We start from the raw sequence: 22,880 nt of genomic DNA, 5'->3' as shown, positions 1-22,880 counted from the left end.
GCTTCCTTTGTGGTCTGTGTCTGGATAGATATCTCTCCCCACCAATGAACATCTTCTGAATATGGGTGCGGGGGCAACATCTGTTAGCCAGGCAGCATCCACCAGAGTCGTGGGCCTGCTGTCTCCAAGAACAGCCTGCAGCTCTCAGTAGGAGAGCATCTGCATTGAACACAGAAGGGCCCAGTGCCAATCCTCAGCATCGGAACTGAGAGACACCCTTGTGATGGCCTGAGACTGGTGGCAGTTGCCCAAGGTCCTCGGTCCTGAAAGTGGTGAATCAGTGGGTTCGACTGTGTGCATAAAGAAAGCTTCCTATATTCCTATGGGGACTCTTTCCTCCATTCTTGAGAAGATGAAGAAGCCAGTCTGCAAGATGCCCTACCTGCCTGCTTCCCAGATGCCAAGCTCCTCCAGATACCCTGGAGAACAATGGCTTTACTACAAGGAGGCCTTGCAAGGAGAAGGCTGGATGCGGCCACCTTCCTGGAACTAGCAGCCTTCACAGCTGCTATTTAAAAGCCAAGGGCTCCACCAGAAAAATAAGAGGAAGGCAGGGACTCAAGCCTCCGCTGAGCGATTCCGTTCCTCCTTTAAACTGGGAGAGGAGGGAGGAGGCAGCACTCTCGCCACCGTCTGCATCGCCGCTGAAGCTGCTGGCTAGCGCCTTCCTAAGAAACGTGCCGTCTATCTCCCCGCACCCGCCCCACCAATAAATGCACATGACACTGCAGTGCGTGTGCGTGTGTATGTGTGTATGCGAGAGTGCGCGCGCGAGGCAGATCTGCCTCTCTGCCTACTCGCTGCAGAGCAGGGTCGAGGAGCCCGATGCACAAATGCAAACGCGCGCGAGAGAGAAAGCGCAGCACCCACTTAAAATCCCCTGGACGCGCGTCTCACAGGACAGCTCCGGCAAGATGTCAGCGGCGCTCCTGCACGCGCGGTAGCGCGGACACGCCGTCCCGGAGCGGCCTCGCTTCTCCCGCCATCGCATAGGTGCACACGCTGGGGCAACAAACCACACAAGCTGCCAAATCGCTGCCATTCATCCTCCTCCTCCTTCTCCTCCTCCTCTTTTCCTCTGCATTCCTCTCCGGGTGGAAAGGCAGATCCGATTTTGAAAACCAATTAATTAATTAATTAGCGTGGCTCCGCCTTCTCGGTTCTCTCGGAGGAAAAGGGATGACTCAACCACTCTTTTCCCCAGACGCACAAAATAACAGATCGGGTTTTTTTTTCTTAAAACAATAAATAATAGCGTGGTACCGTGTGGCGCCCCCTGCCTTCCCCCCCAACCCACCCGCCGCTGGGTTTTTTTTTTTAATTATTATTATTCCGGCCTAACTCACGCTCTGGCTTTGGGAAAACCCATGGAGAGGAGGATATCCAGGGAACAGCCGTGCTTGATGGTCCCCGTGCGCGGCTGCCTGTTCCTCCGGGGGGTGACTTTGCTGTACAGGTCTTCCTTCGCGGCCATGGTGCGCGGCGTGGCGGGCTGGTGCCGAGCGATCATCCGGCCATCGCGAACACCCACAGGGCAGGCGGACTGGTGGATTCAGCGGCAGTAGCAGCAGCAGCAGCAGCAGCTCCTCCTCAAAGAGGCTCCACGCGAGGAGTGACGCGCCTGGCGCTGCGCGTAAAATAAAGGGCTTCTCGGCTCCTGGGGCGGCGGCGGCGACTTCCTGGGTCTCCGGCGAGCTTTCTTCCCGAAGTCACTCGGCCGCCTCTCGCCGCTCCGGCTGTTTTTGCAAAGGTGCTGCTGCGCGCCGCTGACGCCTCCCGCCCTGTCCGCCCCTCCCCTCGGCCGCACGTGCGCCCCAAACGAGAGCCATCCAATCCGCGCGCGGCCTCCGCCGCCTTCCGGAAGAGGCTGGCCCCCTCCCCTTTTGTTTTCCTTTCGCAATCAGGAATTTCTGAATGGATCAAAGAAGAGCACCAAAATAATAATCCGGGCATGGGCAGGCGAGAGCGCGCGGTCTCCCCGCCCGCTCTCTCTCTCGTCTTCTCCCTCCCCCCGCACCTCTTGCCAATAAAGCCCCGCCCCCTCTTTTAAAGAGGCAGCCGCAGCCCCTGTCACAGAAACAGGCGCGTCAAAGAGCAGGGGAAGACTTGCTGAGACTGAGCCTCCGCTTTCTGCAAGAGGGGAACTGGACCTCCCGAGATCCGGAACCTCTTGCTGATACAGTACTAGTACCCCGCCCGCATCCAGAATACGTGAAGAAAGATGCACCATTGACAATATTCATTCCCTTGGGAGTTTGGTCCTTCTTATCAGCCCCAGCTCCCCATCTGTCAGAGAGACAGTCCTGGGGGGGGGGGGAGGGAAGGGTTTAGTGCTTTCCCCCATAGTGGGACCCATTAAGAACCAAGGCAGCCCCTTTTCGCATAGCCCTGTACTGAGTGAATGCCTGATATACGCCTTTAAATGCGCTTGGGTCAGGGTTTTTTTTTTTTTTTTTTAACCTATCAGCGTCCGGGCAGAGAGAGAAGTTGCTTTTCGATCTTTCCGTGGTTTTTGTGTTCTATGTGAGAACAGGTAAAGCCAATTCTGAGGCCCCCACCCGCCCCCGCCAGGTGCATTTAAGCGTCTCCTTCCTACGCGGTAGGAAAGTCGAGACCCTTTCACAGATGCTGAGCTCCTTCTCTGCGATCTAACGAAAATGACCAGGCTGGAATAAACCTCAATGGACATGGAGAGCCTTCTCAGTTTCAGCAATGCCGACTCCTACCCACCACACCTCACTTTCTGCCATCAAGGTTGTGAGGAGGAATTAAAGAACCTTTTAATGAGGGTGAAAGAGGAGAGCGCAAAATATGGTCTGAAGCTCAACATCAAAAAAACTAAGATCATGGCCATTGGTCCCATCACCTCCTGGCAAACAGAAGGGGAAGAAATGGAGGCAGGGAGAGATTTTACTTTCTTGGGTTCCATGATCACTGCAGATGGTGACAGCAGTCACAAAATTAGAAGATGTCTGCTTCTTGGGAGGAAAGCAATGACAAACCTAGACAGCATCTTAAAAAGCAGAGACATCACCTTGCCAACAAAGGTCCATATAGTTAAAGCTATGGTTTTCCCAGTAGTGACGTATGAAAGTGAGAGCTGGACCATGAAGAAGGCTGATCGCCGAAGAATTGATGCTTTTGAATTATGGTGTGGAGGAGACTCTTGAGAGTCCCATGAACTGCAAGAAGATCAAACCTATCCATTCTGAAGGAAATCAGCCCTGAGTGCTCACTGGAAGGACAGATCCTGAAGCTGAGGCTCCAATACTTTGGCCACCTCATGAGAAGAGAAGACTCCCTGGAAAAGACCCTGATGTTGGGGCACAAGGAGAAGGGGACGACAGAGGACAAGATGGTTAGACAGTGTTCTCGAAGCTACCAACATGAGTCTGACCAAACTGCAGGAGGCAGTGGAAGACAGGAGTGCCTGGCATGCTCTGGTCCATGGGGTCACGAAGAGTCAGACAAAACTAAATGACTAAACAACAACAACAATCCACCCCTACCATCAATGAACATGGAGGAGAGCCGTATGAATTTCAGCACTGCTGACTCTTCACAGTATTTTTATCCCCCGAGTTTGTCAGGTTCACTGGAGAGCAGAGTGGAAACTGTGAAGGAAATGGGAGGTTGGCCCTGGAGGTTGTAGATGGGTTTCACCTCAGCGTGGCCAAGAACTTGGGACAGACAACATAGGATGGGGCAGTTTTTTGGGGGGCATTTTCTCCCACACTGTTGGGGAAAACGTAAATTTATTTCCACCCCCATCATTCAGCCCGGACACTGAGATCCAGCGCCGAGGGCCTTCTGGCAGTTCCTTCACTGCAAGAAGCAAAGCTACAGGGAACCAAGCAGAGGGCCTTCTCGGTAGTGGCGCCCGCCCTGTGAAACTCCCTCCCTTCAGATGTCAAAGATATAGACAACTACCAGACATTTGGAGGACATCTGAAGGCAGCCCTGTTTAGGGAAGCTTTTAATGTGTGATATTTTAATGTGTTTGATTTTTGTTGGAAGCCGCCTAGAGTGGCTGGGGAAATTCAGCCAGATGGGCGTGGTACAAATAATAATAATAATGATGATGATGATGAAATTTGGGGTGTAATTGCGATCATGAACATTCACTGAAGTGCCCTTCCATTACTGAATTAGAATGCTTTCAAAGAGGGGTGGGGAAATCTGTGGCCTGCCAGATGTTTGTTTGTTTGTTGATGATTTTATCATCTGTGCTTTCATGAAAATAAAGCAAGGTAAGAGTACAAGTTTTAAGGATAAAATCAACAAAAGGTCCATGAAAAATCATTAAAAACATCAGTAAATACCAACTGGTTTGTTTGTTTGTTTGTTTTTAAAAAAGAGAGAGAAAGAATCATGCTGTGAATGCATGTCTAAATAAATCAAATAAATCAAAAGATGTAAGATAGAATGGAGGTATGGATCCTGATGAAGCTCTACTGGCAGGGAGTTGCACAGAGCAGGACGTGCCACACTAAAGGCTCAGTCTCCAAGGTCAACTGACCCTCAGAGTGTGAGGAACCACCATAAATGCCCCATCTGAGAATTCCAGCAATTGAGGTGGTGCACCAGCAATTGAGGTGGAGGGCACAAGGAAAAGGGGACGACAGAAGATGAGATGTTTGGACAGTGTTCTCGAAGCTACTAACATGAGTTTGGCCAAACTGCGGGAGGCAGTGAAGGATAGGCGTGCCTGGCGTGCTCTGGTCCATGGGGTCACGAAGAGTCGGACACTACTGAACGACTGAACAACAACAACACCAGGAATCAGGTAGTCCCTGAAGTACAGAAGGCTCAAGTTGTTTAGGGCTTTGTTCATTAACTCAGCTATCTTTAACCTGGCCCAGTTGATGGAGAACTGCTCCCATCATCCCTGACCATTGGCCATGCTGGCTGAGGCTGATAGGAGTCCAACAACAGCTGGAGGGCCACAGGTTAGCCACCTCTGCTTCAACCAATGCACCTATGATTTCAGCCTGAGTGTTCAACTACCTAGCATTGTTTTCCTGCTATGGTAGAACCTACACAGAATTTTCTTCTCCAGGCCAGGGATTGAGGGCTAAAGTGATTACTTGTTCCTGCATCTGGAGTTCCCGGTTCCTTCTTTGGTTTGAAGGTGATGATGCAACCTGAATATGGAATTGGGAGGATGAAGCCCTCAACTTACACAGGGGTTACACTCCAGGGATTGCGCCTAAAGCCAAAATCACATAGAGTCAAAACCCATTGGGTTCAATGGCAGGTGGGATTGCAAAAGTCATTTCCCCTGGAATCTGCCCCTCCCCCCCACATATATTTCCACACACTTAAATCTGAATGTGCATAAGTTAAATGTATGCAATTTTCAGGCTTACTGTGTTCTCCACCACCAAACAAGCTTTGTTAATGTTCAACACCACTGGAAGAGGATCTGGCCCAAGAGGTTGCTTTAGCACATCGTTTTCTTTTTTTTATATATATGATTTTTATTATTTTTACACTAAAATACTACAATAATCCTTAACAAACAATTTCATATGTTTTCCATTTGGCTACCAAGCCGTGACTTCCGTCAGTCCCTTCAAGTGGTTTTCTAAATTTTAACTTGATATTATACTTCTTTAATCAACCATTGCTTACATTTTCAAAAAAAAAAAAAGAATTTCCCTTACTTTACTATCCTACTTACAATAATAGTTCTACACATTCACTACAAAACTTCTTGAAATCCTATTAACGTATTCAAATGTAAATTGTCTTTCAAATAGTTCGTAAACTTTAACCAGTCTTTGATGAATTTCTGGTCCCGCTGCTCTCGGATTCTTCCCGTTAGTTTGTCCATTTCTGCGTATTCAGTCAATTTCACTGTCCATTCCTCTTTCGTCGGTAATTCTTCTTGTTTCCATTTTTGTGCTAGAAGGATTCTAGCTGCCGCCGTTGCGTATTGGAAAAGTCTGATGTCCTTTTTTTCAATGTCTGTACCTACAATACCTAACAAAAATGCTTCGGGTTTCTTAACAAAATTATATCTCAACATTTTTCTTAACTCATGATATATCATATCCCAATACACTCTCACCTTTTTACAGTCCCACCACATGTGAAAAAAGGTGCCGACATTTTGTTTACATTTCCAACACTTATTATCTGACTTATACATCTTAGCTAGTTTAACTGGGGTAATATGCCATCTATACATCATTTTCAGTAAATTTTCTTTTATTGACGTACATGCCGTAAATTTCATTCCTTCCCTCCAAAGTTTTTCCCAGTCTTCTAGCATAATGTTATGTCCAATATCTTTTGCCCAATGAATCATCACCGATTTCACTTCTTCATCTTTTAAGTTCCATTCCAACAGCATTTTGTACATCTTAGCAAGTACTTTAAAGTCATTGTTAAGTACTTCAACTTCAAACTTTGATTTTGTCTCGCTAAATCCCGTCTTTTTCATATCGCTTTTAAACATTTCATTAATTTGATGGTACTGCAACCAATTATTAACGTGTTCTTTCACTTCCTCATATGGTTTTAATTTCCATTTGTTACCTTCTTTCTTAAGCAGTGTCTCATAAGTTATCCATTTCTGACTCATATTTGTCTTTTTCAAACTAATTATTTCAATTGGGGATAACCACCATGGTGTTTTCCTTTCCAACAGGTTTTTATATCTGTCCCATACTTCATAGAGCAACTTCCGGAAAATGTGGTTGCCAAAACTTCTGTGTACCTTTATCTTTTCTTGCCAAAGGTATGCGTGCCATCCGAATCTGTTATCATGTCCTTCCAGGTCTAAAAGATCTGGTTTCTTCAAATTTATCCATTCCTTTATCCAACATAGACAAGCTGCTTCATAGTATAGCTTCAAATCCGGTAAGGAAAAACCTCCTCTTTCCTTACTATCTGTCAATAATTTAAATCTTATTCGGGGTTTTTTCCCCTGCCAGATAAATCTTGAAAGTTTCTTTTGCCATTCTCTGAAAACAGCTGTCCCTTTTATTATTGGTATTGTTTGAAACAAGAATAGCATTCTCGGTAGCACGCTCATTTTTACCGCTGAAATTCTTCCCAATAAAGAAAGTTTCATCCTTTCCCACACTTCCAGGTCTCTCTTAATTTTATTCCATGTTAATTCATAATTATCTTGATACAGATTAATGCTCTTTGGTGTTATCCATATTCCCAAATATTTAACTTTCTTTGCCACTTCAATTTGTATTTTTTGTTGCAGTTCGTGTGCTTCTCCATTTTTCATATTCTTAACCAAAATTTTAGTCTTTTTCCTGTTAAGTTTAAATCCTGCGAATTGACCAAATTCTTCCATCTCCTGCTTTAGCACATCGTTTTCAAGCAAAGTGGCCACAGGAATCCCACTCATTTTTTTATGTATACATTTCCAATAATAAAGGATTTAAATATGTCTCTCTTGCAAAATAAACTTTGGACGACCACAAGCCATATTTCCATATCACGTCACAACCAGGTCTATGAGATGCTGTTAAACCACAAGCCCCCAACACTATCTAACTACGCTTGACTGCTAAATCTTATCTGCCCTCCCCAGTAAGGAGGTGGAGAAGATAACTGTCATCAATGGAAAGAGTGATTCATACATCACCAGATCCACTGATCTGATGAAGTCTGATTGGTTGGATTCCACTTTTGAGATGCCTTGCTTAATCACTTGGTATATAATGCCTCAACTCATTAATCCCCCCACACCACAAGCTTGAGTGGGCTGAAACCATGAGCCCATCCCAACTATTGAGGGAGACCTGTTATACTGAAACTTCCCTGTGCTGCAGTTTTGATGGAACTTATTTGCTTGGCTAACACAGGAAACTTGCATACAAAAACATAAGAAGAGCCTGTTGGATCAGGCCCATGGCCCATCTAGTCCAGTATTGTGTTCTCACAGTTGCCAACTAGATGCCCGTGGGAAACCTGCAAGCAGGATTTGAACACAAGGGCACTCACCCCTCCTGCAGGTTCCAGCAGCTGGTATTCAGACGCATCACTGCCCCTGAGCATGGAGGCAGAGCATAGGTATTGTGGCTAGTAGCTATTGATGGTCTTCTCCTCCATGAATTTGTCCAATCATCTTTTAAAACCATCCAGGTTGGTGACCGTCACTGCCTCCTGTGTGCTTGAGTTCCATAGATTAACTATGAAATGTGTAAAGGAGCACTCCTTTTTGTTTGTCCTGAACCTTCCAGCATTCTGCTTCATTGAATGCCTATGAGCTGGCTTCAAACACACACATTTTCAGGCTCCAGCTCTGTGCTGAGTCAGTATGGGCTCTGACTTTGCAATTCCAAGTTCTCAGACTGTTCCTGCCTGGAACCCGTTGTCCAAAGCAACACCTGTGTGTTCCACGGTTTAACTGCGTGAATAAGTACTTTCTGTTATCTGCGCTGAATTTTCAGACAGGTTTAGGAGTTGGGGTGTGTGAGAGAGAGGCAGGCAGGCACAAGGAAACAAACTGGATAATGTGCATCAGTCAAAGGTACCGTATTTTTTGCTCCATAAGACGCAGTTTTTTCCTCCTAAAAAGTAAGGGGAAATACCTGTGCGTCTTATGGAGCGAATGGTGGTCCCTGGAGCTGAATTGCCCGGGAGCCAAAAGCAGATTGTGCTTTTTATTTTACAAAGAGAAAAGGGAGTGTTGAAAGGACCCCGCTCAGCAGCTGATCAGCAAGAGATCGGGAGAGAGATAAGAGTCCCCGGCTCCCTTTCAGCCCCGCCCTCCTTTGTTGAATGTGCTGCAGAGGGAGGTTGTTTGTTTCCCCAGGACATGTGACTGGCTGATTAGATTATCTGTCTGGAAACAGTAGAAATGGCTCCTTTTCCTTAAGATTTTTCAGAAATGTGAGTTAAACCCCATAAAAATGGGGCTTTTCCTCTTTGCTTTTCCCCCTTTGCAAAAGGAGCTTTGCTTTTCCCCCTTTGCAAAAAAAGCTGCAAAACCTTTAGCTAATCCTCAAAAAAACAAAAAAACCAGGGCTTTTCCCTTTGCAAAAAAGCTGCAAAGCCTTTAGCTGATCCTTTTAAAAAGGCCTTTTGCCTTTGCAAAAACGGCTACAAAACTTTCAGCTGATCCTCAAAAAAGCCAGGGCTTTTCCCTTTGCAAAAAAGCTGCAAAACTTTTAGCTGATCCTCAAACAAACAAACAAACAGGGCTTTTAGAGGAGGAAAACCAGAAAAATGTTTTTTTCCTGGGTTTCCTCCTCTAAAAATGAGGTGCGCCCTATGGTCCAGTGCGTCCTATGGAGCGAAAAATACGGTATTCCTCTCTGCGGTGTGAACAGCAACGTAAAATGCAACTTAAAACACAACAGAGGAAAACAACTTTACTGTCTCGTCTTTTAAGCTGCACGTGGGAAATGGACATGCCATGTGATGACACCATGCCTGCTCTTAGCTTTTCTGAATATTTGCAAGAGCAAGAGACAGGCTCATGGTAGCTCCCCCCCACCCCGAACTTAAATTCTGCTTCCTTTTGCCCCATATGAAGCCTTCTATAGGCTAACAATAGCAATAGCATTGTGAAATAAGAACAAAGAGGAGGAAATGCAAAGGGTTTCCGTGGCTCAGCTCTGGGTTGCTGCCCGCAGAAAAGGGCTCCAGTGTTTCCAGGAAATGCTCTTGCAAGAGTTTACTTGTTTCAAACCATGTTGCAAAACTGAACAACGGTGGCCAGGATCCAAAAAGCTACTTGAAAGCACTTGGTTTTGCAAGTCTGCTTTCAGAAGTCAGCCTCACTATTCAGGCTGTGATCCTACTTGAACTCTAGAACTCCCTTCTAAGAAGAAATGTCTAGGATTGGGTTGCATTTTAACTTTTTTTATTGTTTCTTATCTCCCTTGCATATGCACTTATCTCAGCAGAGCAAATCCTGCCATTCAAGCAGGCAATCAAAAGCTGCCCGGCAACATTCCTGGAACTGACATCAACATACCTTTGCTTACTTCTCGGGAACATCTGGGATGTTGCAAAGATACCAGAGTAATGTGTGCTGTCGTGGCTCATGAAGATAGCTTGCTTCCTCATAATGTGTCCATGTGAGCACGGCCAGTCCACCTGTGAGGCAAGTTGAGGCATCTGCTTCAGCCTTCAGGATCCACAGGGCCAGCAGATGTAGGATCTTCACTCATCCCTTCTTGGGTTGGCCTTGTTTGTGTCAACAAGGACACCAGATGTTTAGAAGGTAAAAGATAAAGGACCACTGGACGGTTAAGTCTCATCTAATTCAACTATGGGGTGTGGCGCTCATCTCTACTTTCAGGCTGAAGGAGACAGTGTTTGTCTGCAGACAGCTTTCCAGGTCATGTGGCCAGCATGACTAAACCACTTTTGTTCCAGTTACAAAGGTAGCCGTGTTGGTCTGCCATAGTCAAAACAAAACAAAATAAAAAATTCCTTCCAGTAGCACCTTAGAGACCAACTAAGTTTGTTCTTGGTATGAGCTTTTGTGTGCATGCACAAAGCTCATACCAAGAACAAACTTAGTTGGTCTCTAAGGTGCTACTGGAAGGAATTTTTTATTTTGTTTTGTCTAAACCACTTTTGGTGCAATGGAACACCATGATGGAAGCCAGAGCGCACTGAAACACTGTTTACCTTCTTGCCGCAGTGGTGCCAATTTACTCTCACTGGTATGCTTTCAAACTGCTAGGTTGGCAGGAGCTGGGACAGAGCAACGGGAGCTTACCGCATTGTGCGGATTCGAACTGCTGACCTTTCCATTGGCAAGCCGAAGAGGCTTGGTGTTTGAGACCACAGAGCCACCCACTGTGTTCAGAACACAATATTGGCTAAGGGTTTTCATGTGGTGCGTGGTGAAAATGCACCAGTTTTTCTGAAAAGAAAGCAATTTCATGTTCTGAAAAAAATCTGAGGACCACTCCACACACAATACCTTCCCCTCCCCAGATATGTATACCTGAGATAAGTGTGTACCTAAAAAGTTGAATGTGGGAAGCACACAATTCCAATCTCACACAAGGTACATATATTGATGACCAGGGTGGGCTGGATCTTAGTATCATAGAATCATAGAACTGTAGGGTTGGAAGAGACACCAAGGGTCATTTAGTCCAACCACCTGCAATGCAGGGGTCATAACTAAAGAATCCCTGATTGATAGATAGTAAATCTCTGTTTACAAATCTCCAATGAAGGAGAGTCCACCACCTTCTGAGGTACCCTTCTGTCTGGAGGCACCCACTGGTCTGATCAGAGCCGTCTCATCCATAGAGGCCGGTGGCGCGGCGCGCCAGGGCGCAGGGCACCCCAGGGGCGCCGCCGTGAGCCCGCCGGCATACCGGGCTCCCCCTCCCCAACCAGCCCCCGCCCCCATGGGCAGGCGGGCACTCGCGCGCCGGCGGGCGGGCGGGCTGTAAGGCGCCGGCGGGCGGGCGGGCGGGCTGTATGCCGCCCGCCCTCGCCTCCCGGAGCCCCAGCTGGAGCGCTGAAGCGGCGCGGGGCTTTGCGCGACCTTCCAGCACTCCAGCTGGGGCTCTGGGAAGCGAGGGCGGCCGGCTTGCAGCCCAACCGCCCGCCGGTGCGCGAGCGCCCGCTCCAACGCCACGCCTCTCATCCCCCGCTCGCCCACCCCCCCTCCCGAGGGGCGGCCAGCGCGGGAGGGAGGCGGGCGGAGAGGCGGCAGGCTGGGGGCGCCGAGGAATCGTTGCGCCAGGGCGGCCGATCCCTCTAAGACGGGCCTGGGTCTGATTCAAGGTTATAATTTCAGAGTTGTTGTAGGGTTTTGTCTTCTTCTTCAGAGATGCCTTTGTCATTGGCAAAAGTCTCCTTCTGTGGCCTCCTCTTGCTGCTGCTGCTGTTGTTATATTGAGGTTGTTTTCCTCCCCCTTTCTTTGATCTGCTGGTTTGGGGCATCTTGAGGAGGGGGGAGACTTAACTATGCAGCTGTTTTTGTTTTCACTACTGTTTGCTTTTTATCCTGTGGTTTTGATGGGGGCCAGAGCTTATTGCTGCAATATGATTTCATTTTGCTGCTCTAAGCTCCTTCGGTTTCTTCTTTTGAAGAAAAGTGGGCTATTTGCATTTCTTACGATAAACAATTACTCTGAGCTACTAACAACCCAAGTCTGCACACATCCAAGGAATTCTGGGACGCTGCAGTCATATCCCCTTTCTGATGCTCACTTAATCATCCCCAGATCACCGGTGTCTTTACGAGCTGCACCCAGGACCTCCAGTGCTGCTGTGTATTTATCTCATCCCACCTTTCCCCACACTCACTTGTCTGTGTGAGCTGCCAATATCCTTTAGGAGAGGCAGCAGGAGGAGGCCGAGCATGGCATGGCTTCAGTGGCCAGCTCCTCCTCCTCCTCCCACCATGGAAGGAGGCCGAGCACAAGAGAGGAGGAGCAGGGACGTCTTAGCCATTGAGGCTAATGGCGCCGCTCTCGCCCTCCTCTTCTCGGGCTGCGGAAGCGGGTAGGCCGTTGGCGAGCCTCCTGTCGGCGCTGCAGCCAGGGCTCCCTGGATGGCAGCGCTGCACCGCCGCTTCAGCCGAGCAGGTGGAGGTGGAGGTGGAGCACAGCTGGCAGCATCCCCACCCGCCCCTCCGCACCCTCCGGCTGCCCGCCGTGGCTGGACCTGCCCTATGGAGTGCGAGGGGCGCCGGAGGGATCTTCGTGCCAGGACGCCGGATTTACTTAAGACGGCCCTGAGGAGGAGCTGCCAGCCATTGAAGCTGCGCTGTGCTTAGTTCTGTGCTTGGCCTCCTCCCGACGATGTGACACCACACAGGTGACATCACACACACGTGTCATGTATGTGACATCACACACGTAATGCCAGACCCTCTCAAGCTTCAGCGCAAGCTGGCACCTCTGTCTACACCATACATTTTAAGGCACATCCAATGCATATTTAAAGCAAATAACTTTACTAAAGAATCATGGGAACTGTTGTTTGAGGAAACTCATGTGCTTTTGATATGCACTGGATTGTGCTTTAAATGCATGTTGAGATAGAATTTCTCTGCCATCTGGTGGAGAGGAGAGTTGGTGCACCCAGCATTGCTAGAACATGAAGCAAAGGAAGAATTCTCAGTGATAGGTGAAGCTGACATTTGATACAGGGGAGCAGATTTGATAGACAGAGGTCAGCAAACTTTTTCAGCAGGGGGCCGGTCCACTGTCCCTCAGACCTGGTTGGGGGGGGGAAACTATATTTATTGGGGGGACGGACGAATGAATTCCTATGCCCCACAAATAACCCAGAGATGCATTTTAAATAAAAGCACACATTCTACTCATGTAAAAACACCAGGCAGGCCCCACAAATAACCCAGAGATGCATTTTAAATAAAAGGACACATTCTACTCATGTAAAAACATGCTGATTCTTGGACCGTGGGCGGGCCGGATTGAGAAGGCGATTGGGCCTTAGTTTGCCTACCCATGTGCTAGAAGGTACACAGATTATATAAACCAGGAGACTCAAGCTTGATTTCTAAAGCTGGAGAAATAACTGCTGCTGTTTCGGGTTATGTGTTTTTTAAAGCTTCAGGAAAAATACAAAACTGGTTTAGGGTGCCATTGATGCTACATTTATTCCACTTTTATCCCACCCTCCTCTAAGGAGCTCGTGATGCCTCTAACCTTTTTAATCTAATGACAGCCTCACATGCCTGGGAGTCTGGCCTTGAGGGCAGCAACATTCCTAGCTGAGACCTTTCCCTCATTTTGCACGCTGAGCCAGACTCTCTTACATTTTCTGGCTTTTGTGAACCTGCCAATTCTTTAATTTTCAAAGGCCAGGGTCTTCAGCAACTGACAAATGCATCTCCCTGGGGAAGGAGATCCACATTCTTGGGGCCATCACCAAGAAGCCCCTTCATAAGCCATACCCCCCAGTTATGAAGAGCTTTGTATTCCAGTAAGAAGTCCTTAAAAATAGATGGACTTGCTACTTTTCTGAGTGGTGTGGCGGCTTCTGCCCTGAGGCCAACTGCAGGTTTAGGGGTGGGGGGTTAGACCACAGAATGAAAAAAAATTAACTGGCCCCTCATCATATGGTGCAGTCCTAATCGATCCTGGGCCTTCTTGCATCTTTCACTTATCTTTTAAAAGCAGCAGCAGCATATTTGCAATTTTCAGGGATGGGTTCAGCATCTAGTTTGTCCCAGAAGTTCTCTCTAAGAATCTGAAGAAGTGTGCATGCACACGAAAGCTCATACCAAGAACAAACTTAGTTGGTCTCTAAGGTGCTACTGGAAGGATTTTGTTTTTATTTTTTATTTTGTTTTGACTATGGCAGACCAACACGGCTACCTACCTGTCTCTGAAACCAGACAGGGAGAAATAAGCATAGGAACCCACTTTTCGCGTGAACGGAACGGTAGCAATTTCAAGTTCACATTTTAGGAGTAACCCTATTGGAGCAGTTGGGAGGCAGGGGAGCTCAATGGGATAAAGGAAAGAGCATCCAGTGGCTGTGCTGAGCCCCATCGACGGCACTAAGCATTCGTATCCATGGTGCTGGATGAATCTCTAGAGCCTGTGCCTCAGACGATCGACATGGGAAACATAAGGCCAGCCTGATAAAGGGCCTATTGTGAGCTCCAAATTCTTGCACCCCCAAAGAAAAAAGAAAACAAGATGTTTTACTCGTCCCCTGGGGAGAGCAACCGTCTGACGGGATGAAGGCCATACAGTCACTTCCCCAGGGGGTACCATGAAAGGCGTTTGTGCTCATACAATGGGGTAACTCCTATTGGTTTGCTCTACCCCCTCTTTAAAACTTTACTTGCAGTGGGTCCCCCCCCCCCTGCACAGAGAGAACTAGATCCTGAAAGGGAAAACAAGCTCTAAATTTGGGTGCAATGCACCTGCATTGGGGGGGGGGAATATAACATTTCTGTGCTGTTTTACCAAAATGCTTTACATGGATTGGACGGGGGGGGAGGTGGGGGTGCCAAAGTATGTAAAATAACCTCCGAATGTTTTGCTGGTTTTCATCAGCTAGAAACACCACCAGCCCACCAAGATGAACCAGATGAGACAGGGAAAGCTTACAGATCTTAGCCAAAAAAGTGGAAAAGAAGAGAATCTTCTAATGCAGGGGTTGGGTGGGTCTATGGCTCTCTCCAGATGTTGCTGAACAACAACTCCTATCATTGCTGACCACTGGCCATGGGGCTGATGGGAACTGGAGTCCAACAACATTCAAAAGGCACCAGGCTTTCCCTCCCTTGCTTTAGGGCACCTCTAAACAACAGGCCCACCAGTTGAACTAATCTGGCTTCCTCCAAAGAATCTTTGGAATAGGAGTTTGGTTTTCATGCCATGATTTCAGTCTCTTCAATCTCTAGCTTTTCTCACAGATTTGCAGACCTCTCTGGGGCTAATTAGCCCCTTCCCTCAATGCCCTCTTTATTGTGCATTCATGATGACCTGTGCTTATGATGAGTGTGAGAAGAATTATGTGGCAACTGCCACAAAGCTAGTTTCACTTATCAATCAGGCACATATGGGATAAGGTGATTTTTGCAGGCAAACTGGTTCCAAGCTATTAAGGGTCTTGTATATACTGTATAATAATAATAATAATAATAATAATAATAATAATAATAATAATAATAATAAACTTTATTGCAGCTATAAGCTCATACTGTATACTAATAGCAACACCTGGAAACCGGTGTGGATCTCTGAGCAGGCGTGTTATATGCTGACAGTGCTTCATTCCTCTTAGCTACCATACTGTAGCATTCTGCACCCACTGCAGCTTCCGGATCAAATGCAAGGGATGCCCCACAAACAGTGCATTGCAGTAATCCAGGCTTGACCGGTTTGCCCCTCCCTAGCCTTGTGTGCAAGAAAGAAGCAGGACACCTCCCAGCCAGCGTTTCAGTCAAGAGACAGGTGGAGGTGCATGCCTGATCTGTCACAGCACCCTTTCTGCTCCCTCATCACCTTCTCTTCCTTTTTTCCTGCTTGCCAAGAAACCGACAAAGAGGAAGTGTTTGACATGGTATTTAAAAAACAAGGCCTGCCTCCTGGGCATCGCTGACAGCTGCGGTAGGAATATGGGAGGGAAATTATGATTCCTTAATTATAGTGCGCTGTATTTCTTCATTTCTTAGCTGTCTTTCAGCACACCCCTTTTCCATCACTAATGCCTGTGTTTTGGCAGCTGTGCAATGATGCTTACTTTGGTGGTCCGAGCATCATAGAATCATAGAGTTGGAAGAGACCACAAGGGCCATCCAGTCCAACCTGCTGCCAAGCAGGAAACACCACCAAAGCATTCCTGACAGATGGCTGTCAAGCCTCTGCTTAAAGACCTCCAAAGAAGGAGACTCCACCACACTCCTTGGTAGCAAATTCCACTGCCGAACGGCTCTCACTGTCAGGAAGTTCTTCCTAATGTTTAGGTGGAATCTTCTTTCTTGTAGTTTGAATCCATTGCCCCGTGTCCGCTTCTCTGGCATTAAGATTTTAGCCAGTGGCGATGAGATGCAAAGCAGACTTCTCCCTGGTCAATCAAATTGGAGGGTTTACATGCCCATTGATAGACACCCAGGTTTGATGCAGCAACCATCGAGATGCCAAGTGCATTATTATTCTTGGCAACAACTTGCAGTGCAATCCTAACCATGTCTACTCAGAAGTAAATCCTAGCGAATTGAGTGGGCTTTACTCCCAGCTAAGTGAGGTTAGGATTGCAGCCTAAGAGCTGCTTGCAAATTAAAGGAGAAATTCAGGATGTAGGCTGAGCAGCTATTTCGAAACCCACTGCGTTTTCAATGAATCTACGCTTGTGGCCTGATACACATGCACTCAGATCACTCGATTGAACCCACATGTCCATAACTCAGTGCCTCCAGCATGAAATAGCCTTGCAGTCTATCACCTCTGCTTATTCTTCATAGGTCCTTTGGATCTCTTCAACCTTGCAATCATTTTGATATCTTCTCTGTTGATTTCCATAGGCTTGGGGGATTTTCCCACCATCAAGTGGATCGTGCTCAGGTTCTGCTTGTGGCTTTCCCACAGGCACATGGTTGGCGGTGCTGGATTTCCAAATAGGCAAAGTAGACCTTTTAGGTGCCCTGGAACAATGGATCAAAATAATATTGATTTGATCTTGAAAGAAAATTACTGACTTCTGTAGAGTGAAAGTATTAATTTTACTGCATGCAGTGCACTTAAAGAAAAGGTGATGAGAATGATGTATAGGTGGTATTCAACACCAGTGGTTTAAACCACAGAGCCTAGGGCTTGCCAATCAGAAGGTCGGAGGTTCGAATCCCTGCGACGGGGTGAGCTCCTGTTGCTCGGTCCCTGCTCCTGCCAACCTAGCAGTTCAAAAGCATGTCAAAGTGCAAGTAGATAAATAGGTACAACTCTGGCGGGAAGGTAAACAGTGTTTCCGTGCGCTGCTCTGGTTTGCCAGAAGTGGCTTTGTCATGCTAGCCACATGACCCGGAAGCTGTATGCCGGCTCTCTCGGCCATTAAAGCGAGATGAGCGCCACGACCCCAGAGTCGTCTGTGGCTGGACCTAATGGTCAGGGGTCCTTTTACCTTTACCTTTAAGCTTGCTAAAATGAATAGGACAAGAACTAAAGAGTGCTGGAAATGTAAAGAAAAAGAAGGGAGTTTTTCCTCACATGTGGTGGACTTTTAAAGAGGTAAAAGCTTACAGGGGAATGATATATAATGAGTTAAAAATGTATTAAAAATACTTTTGTCAAAAAAGGAAGCTTTTTTACTGGGCGTAGTTGGGGAAGAGATACCAAAGGGAGATTTAAAAAAAAAACTATTTATGTATGCAACAACTACAGTAAGAATTCTTTCAGCCCCGAAATGGAAACAACAAGAGATACCAATGAAAGAAGAGTGGCAGATGAAGATGATGGAGTTTGCGGAACTGGCGAAGCTGACGGAGAAAATCCAAAACCAGAGTGATCAAGCGTTCCAACAAGACTGGAGTAAATTTATACAATATTTGAAGGGCCATTGTAAGCAATTAACAACACTAGCAGGGTTGTAAGATGACTTGTAATGATAACTGTTCTTACCTTTTTACATGTACTTAAAAATTGTGATATTTCGAATGAGCGAAACGTAAATTGGAAAATGTATAAATGCTATGATATAAAGATTAACTCTGGAAACCAAGAGGCAGGAGGGAGGGAAGTCGATAAGCTCGTAAGAGCAAAAGAAGTTAAGTGGATAACGAGAATGTATATAAATATTGTAAAGTGGAAACTCAATAAAAATTATTACAAAAAAAAGAAAATTACTAAAATGTATTAGGAGATAATTTGCAAGGGCCCCACCCTGAGATTTTGACTACTTAGGGGCCTCCACAGGCTTTAATCTGGCACTTCTGGTTGGCCACTGTGAGAACAGGATGCTGGAGTAGGTGGGCCACTGGCCTGATCCAGCAGATCTCTTATGTTCTAATGATGAAGCTGACGCCTCTGCTTTTCCATTGCCCTTTTCTGCCACGGTCCTTCTTGTTTTTCCCTGACTGACATTCACTTGGCACATTATTTCCCTTCTTTCAGTGCCTCTCCCTTTTGTTTTGCTAGACTTGTTCGCCTTTTTTGTAGAGTGATGGGTAAAGTAGAGATGGGTGTGGCATAAATAATAGAAGATGAAGGTGGTGTGTGTGTCACAGACAGAACTGTCATATTGCCTCAGAAACAAAAAACAAAAAACCCTGTTTTCTGTGGTGCCTATTCACCTCTTCAGCTGCCTCAGTCCTCTAGAGTATAACTTCTATGTAGCAACAATAAGGGACCTTGGGGAAAGTTTGTAGATCAGTGACAGGCTTTGCATGCAGAAGGTCCCAGGCTCAATCCTTGGCATTTCCAGGTGTAGCTGGGAAGGACTCGCATTCAAAACCCAGGAGAACCTCTGCCAGTCAGTGCAGACAGTACTGAGCTGGATGGACCAAGTGCTTTGATACAATAGAAGGCACCTACCTGTGTACCTAAAATCATTTAGTTGCTCTAAATAGGAACGTTGCTGGGGGAACTTTATCATTTCAGATCTCTGGTGTGCAATCCCAGGAACTATAGTTCGCTACAGGTGCTGAGAGCTGCTAGAAGACCCTTATCCCCTCCCGGCAAAAAAACCTAAAATCCCCAGAGTTTCCTCGGAAGAGGGATTGCTTGTCAAACCACTCTGTAAATCGTAGCTCAGTGTGGGGAATAGTGGCCTGCAAACAATTCTCAGAAGCATTTATAAAATACAGCTGTTTTAAGTGGTATGATTCTTCATAGGGAAAACAAAAAGAATTGAAACTCCATTTTCACCCTCTGGGCTGCTGTCTTACAACTCTGGCCACTAGGTGCCACTATTGCATTGCACTTGTGGGTTGTGCTGCATGGGATTTCCACACTAGAACATTTCCGAGGCTTTGGAAGGATGTGAAGGGCTCCCAACTCTGCAAACAGGTAAACAAACAAACAAATCTGCAGTTGTTCAGAGTTTTTGGTGCCACTTGTTAGGGGTCTTTCTCTCTTTTCTTCACTGCATGGTCCCAGCCAATCAGGGATCACAGACTGAAAGTGATGTTGTCATGGTATGATGCAGCCAAGCAAATTTTGGTTTTCTGTTAACATCGCTGAGGGCAAATAAAGCCTTCTGTTGCCCTCATTCTGAATGTGAAGAAGATGGAAGTCATTGCCACTGCCAAGGCTATCAGGCAAAGGCTTTCTGTCTTGCTGCAGTGTGCTGGTGGTGGCTCCCAGCACAATGACCAGCAAAATGCCGGCCCTGTAGCAAGTAGGTATGCATGAATAGTTGTGGTGGCTCATTTTTGCTCCACCAGTTCCCATGAAATTCACATGCAATCAGGTGCTTCTGCCTACTCTAACTTGCCTGTTCTGTGCAAGCGGATTAGGGCAAGAGAGTGTTGCCCCGTTGTGTTGGCAATGGGGCCACATTCCCTCTTTCTCCCCAGCTAGTTGGCATCTTGTGAACACTTCCATATCATTTTGTAACAGGACAAGAAACAATGCCCATAATGGGAGTCGCTTCTTGAATGGCTGGTGGGGGACTGTCCATGACAGGCGACCCATTGCGTAGAATTCCTCTTTGGTTCAGGACTTCTTCTCACATTTAATTCACTATTATCCCACTTTGACAAGCATAGCTTCCTCCAAAGGATCATGAGAACTGTAGTTTGTCAAGGGTGCTGGGAACTGTAGCACCATGAGGAGTCTCCTAACCACTCCAAGCACTCTTAACATGCTTCAGTTCCCAGAATTCTTTAAGGGAAAGCCATGACTGTTATATCACATTGCTTCAGATGTGTGGTGTGGATGCTACCAAAGTTTTTTTTTTTTTTTTACCTTGCAGTGAGAACAAGGAGTTATCCTAATTTTAATGCCTATTTTCCTGGAGAGAGATGCTAAGGGCGGTATCCAATGCTCTTCTTCCATTATCACTAGCAGGGCTTTTTTTTCCCAGCCGAAACTCACCAGAACTCAGTTCTGGTGCCTCTTTTTCTAGAAAAACAGCACTGATCACTAGGTTTCATGCTTGCACAACATCCTTCTCCAAATCTGCTCCAGAAGGTTGGAAGAACCCCCAGATCAGATTTAGCGAGGGGAAAGTTCTGTTGTGCAAGCCGAAATCCTTGGAGTAATGGAATGAGTTACTTAAACACAACTCTCTATTAACTGAGCTCAGCGTTGCCAGCGATGCTAACAGAGAACTTACTTACTTGTTTCTGAAAGTGAGATTATAGCTATGAGGTGGCATGAAATCTGAAAATGTGAATGCAAACTAGATTTCACCAAGAAGCTGGCTAAGAATGCAAGATGGGCACTGCTTGATCTGAGGGCCCATCTAGTCCAGCACCCTGCTCTCACTGGGCCCAAACAGATGCCTACAGGAAGTCCACAAGCAGGACATGAGGGCAACAGCAATACTCTCCCCACATGTGCTCCCCGGCAACTAGTATTCAGAGACTTACCGTATTTTCCCGCTCCATAGGGCGCACCGGACCATAGGGCGCACCTCGTTTTTAGAGGAGGAAACAAGAAAAAAAATTTTTTTCTGGTTTTCCTCCTCTGAAAGCCCTGTTTTTTTTTTGAGGATCAGCTAAAAGTTTTGCAGCTTTTTTTTGCAAAGGGAAAAGCCCTTTCTTGAGGATCAGCTAAAGGTTTTGCAGCTTTTTTTTGCAAAGGGAGAAAAAGCAGAGCTCCTTTTGCAAAGGGGGAAAAGCAAAGAAGAAAAGCTCTGTTTTTATGGGGTTCAACTCACATTTCTGCAGCTTCTAAAGGAAAGGGAGCCTTTCCTACAGTTTCCAGACAGATAATCTTATCAGCCAGTCCCATGTCACTGGGGAAACAAACAACCTCCCCCTGCAGCACATTCAACAATGGAGGCCTGGGCAAGAGGGCGGGGCTGAAAGGGAGCCGGGACTCTTATCTCTCTCCTGATCTCTTGCTGATCAGCTGCTGAGTGGGGTCCTTTCAACACCCCCCTTTCTCTTTGTAAAATAAAAGCATGATCCTCTTTTGGCCCCTGGGTAATTCAGCTCCAGGGACCACCATTCGCTCCATAAGACGCACAGGTATTCCCCCTTACTTTTCAGGAGGAAAAAAGTGTGTCTTATGGAGCGAAAAATACAGTACCTTCTCTGCCAGTGGAGGTAGAACACGACAAGTAGCTATTGATAACATGATCCTTCATAAAATTGTCTAATCCTCCTCTAATGCCCCCCAAGTTGGTGGCCGTCACTGCCTCCTTTGGGAGCAGGGTCCATAGCTTGGTTATGTGCTGCATGAAGAATTCCTTCCTTCGGTCCTGTCCTGAATCTTCCTACAATAAGCTTTGTTGGGTGTCCCTGAGTATTATGAGAGAAGGTGAGAAACATGCCTCTTTTCACTTTCTCCACACCATGTATATTTTATACACTTCAATCATGTCTTTGTTTTAAAGTTGCCACCCCACCCCCCACCCCCAAAATGAAAAAGCCCCATATGTTGTAGCTGGTCCTCGTTTGGTAGTTGCTCCAGCTCCTTGATCGTTTGGGCTGCCCTTTGCAGCACCTTTTCGGTATGGTTTCCATACTGGATGTCTTGGGGAGAAATGAGCTCTTCCTCTCGGTTCCGGCTTTGTCTGGTTGTACTTCAGACGGAGTTAATTTGTACCAGCGGGGCAGCCCCCAGCATCTGTTTCCAATGCCAGGACTGGGGATTGGAATGTATGACATAAGACTAGCTGAATGCTCCTAAGCAGGTGCAGGGTGGGCTTCCCCTCACCTCTGAGGAACAACAGAAAACCCCCACATATCTGAGTTTATAGGGAGGAGCTCTTTGATTAGAGCACGGCTTTCTCTTCTTCTAGAAACACACCTTCCGCCCCAAGAGCTGTGCATTATTATTTTATTTATTATCTATATCCCACAATTCCTCCAAGGAACTTAAGGTGGTATACATGGCTCTCCCACTCTCCATTTTACCTTCACAACAACCCTGCAAGGTAGGTTAGGCAGAGAGATGATGACTGGCCCAAGGTCGCCCAGTGAGTGCATCTCCTTCTCCCCACCAGACCTGCTCCCTCCTCCTATGCAACCCAGATAACTCCAGGTGGCATAGGAGCCAACTCCTAGGGGCCGGGCTCCCTTCAACCCCCCCCCCCAAGTTCACAGGCATTGCCATTCAACTGGTGTGTATGCACTGCATCTTGTGATCGATTTTGCGGGGTGGGGTTTACCTGTCCTCCCCCCAAATTTCATTCAAGTTGGCACCCCTGCTGAGCGGACCCTATCCAATCCAGGGTGTTCTGGGACTGCCTCAATCCAATCCAGCCCAATCCCAGGTTCACCCAAACTGGCCCAGTTTGGTTTGGGCTCCGGGTTCTGTCCTGTGCACAGCCTTAGC

General features: G+C 46.8%; 1 protein-coding gene across 2 annotated transcripts in view; it reads right to left on the bottom strand.

Annotated features, from left to right (window-relative positions):
- UBASH3B (ubiquitin associated and SH3 domain containing B) overlaps positions 1 to 1,943 on the bottom strand; it is a 69,687-nt gene extending 67,744 nt beyond the window's left edge. The window contains exon 1 of one of the 2 annotated variants that reach the window (XM_033171970.1): positions 1,347 to 1,943. In XM_033171970.1, the coding sequence (XP_033027861.1) occupies positions 1,347 to 1,510 (164 nt within the window). In that variant the 5' untranslated portion in view covers positions 1,511 to 1,943. The remainder of the gene's footprint in view (positions 1 to 1,346) is intronic. The other variant, XM_033171969.1, reaches the window with a different exon arrangement.
- Between the last annotated feature and the right edge of the window lie 20,937 nt (positions 1,944 to 22,880).

The sequence above is a fragment of the Lacerta agilis genome, chromosome 15 (genome assembly GCF_009819535.1).
Source record: "Lacerta agilis isolate rLacAgi1 chromosome 15, rLacAgi1.pri, whole genome shotgun sequence".
NCBI classification, from domain to species: domain Eukaryota; kingdom Metazoa; phylum Chordata; class Lepidosauria; order Squamata; family Lacertidae; genus Lacerta; species Lacerta agilis.
The sequence above is the reverse complement of the archived record's forward strand: the minus strand, read 5'-3'. Positions and strand labels throughout refer to the sequence as shown.